We start from the raw sequence: 2,500 nt of genomic DNA, 5'->3' as shown, positions 1-2,500 counted from the left end.
TGCTTTAATGTTAAAAATAGGCAAAGGACTCAGGCTTTAAAGAAATCATGAGAGATAAGGGCAGGGCCAACCATTTATTTACAATGGCTCTTATCTCCTGAAGATTATTGCTTTCTTATCTGCTGACATGTCATTTTGATTGTGTGAGTTAAGTAACAGTCTTGTCAGGAGCACTGTATGTGTCACCCAGTTTTCTGCAAATTCAGACATTTTTTACAAATTTTGAATTTTTTTTTCTTCTCATCAGGAACTAATATCTGATGAGGCATGTGGACCTTGCAATTAAAATATCCACTTTCAAAATTAAGGTTATGAATAATTAATCATAATCTTTTAAGGTGAATGTTTCAAATTTTCGAGTCATATAAATTAAAAGGTTATGTAAACTTCTTTAGACTTCAAAGAAGTTAAATGCACTCAGTAGAAGTTATTTTAAAGATAAACCAATGTGAATGGCAATTCAGACATATAGCTATAGACCGCCCGATGTGAAGGAATCTGGAATTCGGAATCCAGCAAGTATGAGGCTTTGGAATGAGTGTAAAATGAGTGTAAAATCATCTGGACTTTAAGAGAACGAAATTTGTTGTTGTCTCTCTTAGTAGGGATAGGTTCATTAATATTGTCCTATTTCTGAACAAAAAACCTCCAGGATTAACTTTATCTGTCTTCTGGTATATTGTGGTTTGGTGCTGACTATATTTTAAAGCTCCATGTTCAACCCTGATCCTGTTCATAACAAAAGAAAGCTGTAAAATACCTCTGCTGTATGTGTACCTTGTTATGTGAAACAACCAGATGACCAATGGGAAAAAAAATGATTATATTATATTACTAGCTAAAGCAGTCATGGTTACATTGACTGAACAAGAAAAATAATAATGTGAGGAAAGTCAGGGTAACAAGAATTGGCCAGAATTTAGAATGCGCTAATTAAGTTACATTCTATATATCTACTTTAATTTCTTTTACATTTTTCAATTATCATGTACATACTCATATTTTTTGTACTACAGTCAGAGGCCATAGGAAAAGCTGTCAACAATGTTGAATCTGCAGTCAAGGAGAAGCACATCAGAAATATCCTTTTTCAAACAAAAGCTGGCTCAAATAATACACTTTTCACATTTTTTGATGTTGTCAGAGGCAAACATGTTAAAAGTTCTTTAATGAGGAAAAGGCATTCGTTATTATGTATTTTAATTTAAACCCCAGCAATCCTAAGAAATTATTTTCAGAAAATGTATTCTTTTCAACTGTTTTATTTTGTACCTTAAGCTGGGTTTACAACAAAAATAATGATAATGTAACAGTATTATGTATAGGAAATCATATGAACATGAGTGCGCAAGCCATTAAGTTCATATGATTTTCTATTTATTGTATGTACAAAACATTCACTCAATTGCCGTGTTTTCATAGCAACTTCCATATTGCGCTCTATAATCTATATGCATTCGTCACTGACCTATCAGAAACACAATACTCTATTAAGTATAGTTATATAATAATATCATATTTAAACAATGTAGCTGAACTTGACTTGTTGAGGAGACTATAATTTATTGAAACTTAAGGTTAGGGAAATTAAATCAAATGTTGGCTAAGAATGGAATGAGAAGTTAAAACCCCAGTATGCAGCAAAACACACTCAGTACACAGCACACAATGTCATACATGGAGAACGAAGAAATGCAATTCTCCCTAAACCTGATCTAGACATAGGGAATCAGTTGATGGCCAGTTGATGGAATGGGCCAGCTGTGCTCTAATTTACACTGTACTGTACCAACACTGATCTCCAGATTTTAGAGTATGGTAGCTTGCAGTACCTTTTTTCTTGTTATTTACATGTAAATGCCAGATATTAATATACCACGTAGGACTGATCAAGTGCATGACTGCTACACAGCTGGCAAGCAACTGTATTGCATGCAGGCATTGATAATAAGGATATTTATTCAGAGAAAACACTTTTAGCTTCTTGTTTTTTGCTTAACCTTTTTCTCAAGTGCAATCATTGGAACTTGGCATGAGAAGGGCGCCTCCACCTTTTGGAACTCATTGGGGCGAATGGCATTGCCTTCACAAGTTATCATGTGTTGGAAGGCAATGCTTGTTATCCACAAGCTGTTGCGAGAAGGGCACCCAAATGTAAGCATCACAAGTGTACATGTAGGCTTACATGTATGAAGAACATCAACGGATGTGATCACACTTGTAAGATACATCTACAGGGCTGTCAACCCTCAAAGTCTTTGAATATTGAGAATTGATAGGGCTGGAGTGACAGATGACATCATAATGCTTGTGACGTCATTTCTGGTGACGTCATATTAGATCTTTTATGGAAAAAATACTTGTTGACTCTGTTCGAGGTATAATATCTAAATCTGGAATCTTTATTTTTAGCTGCATAATTTGTCTGTAGAAGTTGGAAACCAAAATCTAAAAGTCCTAAAAACTCCCTCTGAAGCAAAATAACATCAGTCGACATATT

General features: G+C 34.4%; 1 protein-coding gene across 1 annotated transcript in view; it reads left to right on the top strand.

Annotated features, from left to right (window-relative positions):
- The window catches only part of LOC137977679 (huntingtin-interacting protein 1-like), a 62,387-nt gene that overhangs the window by 1,346 nt on the left and 58,541 nt on the right, over window positions 1–2,500 (top strand). The window contains exons 2-3 of the mRNA XM_068824979.1: window positions 1,017–1,080; window positions 2,012–2,154. Coding sequence (XP_068681080.1) covers window positions 1,017–1,080; window positions 2,012–2,154 — 207 coding nt within the window. The remainder of the gene's footprint in view (window positions 1–1,016; window positions 1,081–2,011; window positions 2,155–2,500) is intronic.

This window comes from Montipora foliosa, chromosome 11 (genome assembly GCF_036669935.1).
Source record: "Montipora foliosa isolate CH-2021 chromosome 11, ASM3666993v2, whole genome shotgun sequence".
Lineage (NCBI taxonomy): Eukaryota > Metazoa > Cnidaria > Anthozoa > Scleractinia > Acroporidae > Montipora > Montipora foliosa.
The sequence above is the reverse complement of the archived record's forward strand: the minus strand, read 5'-3'. Positions and strand labels throughout refer to the sequence as shown.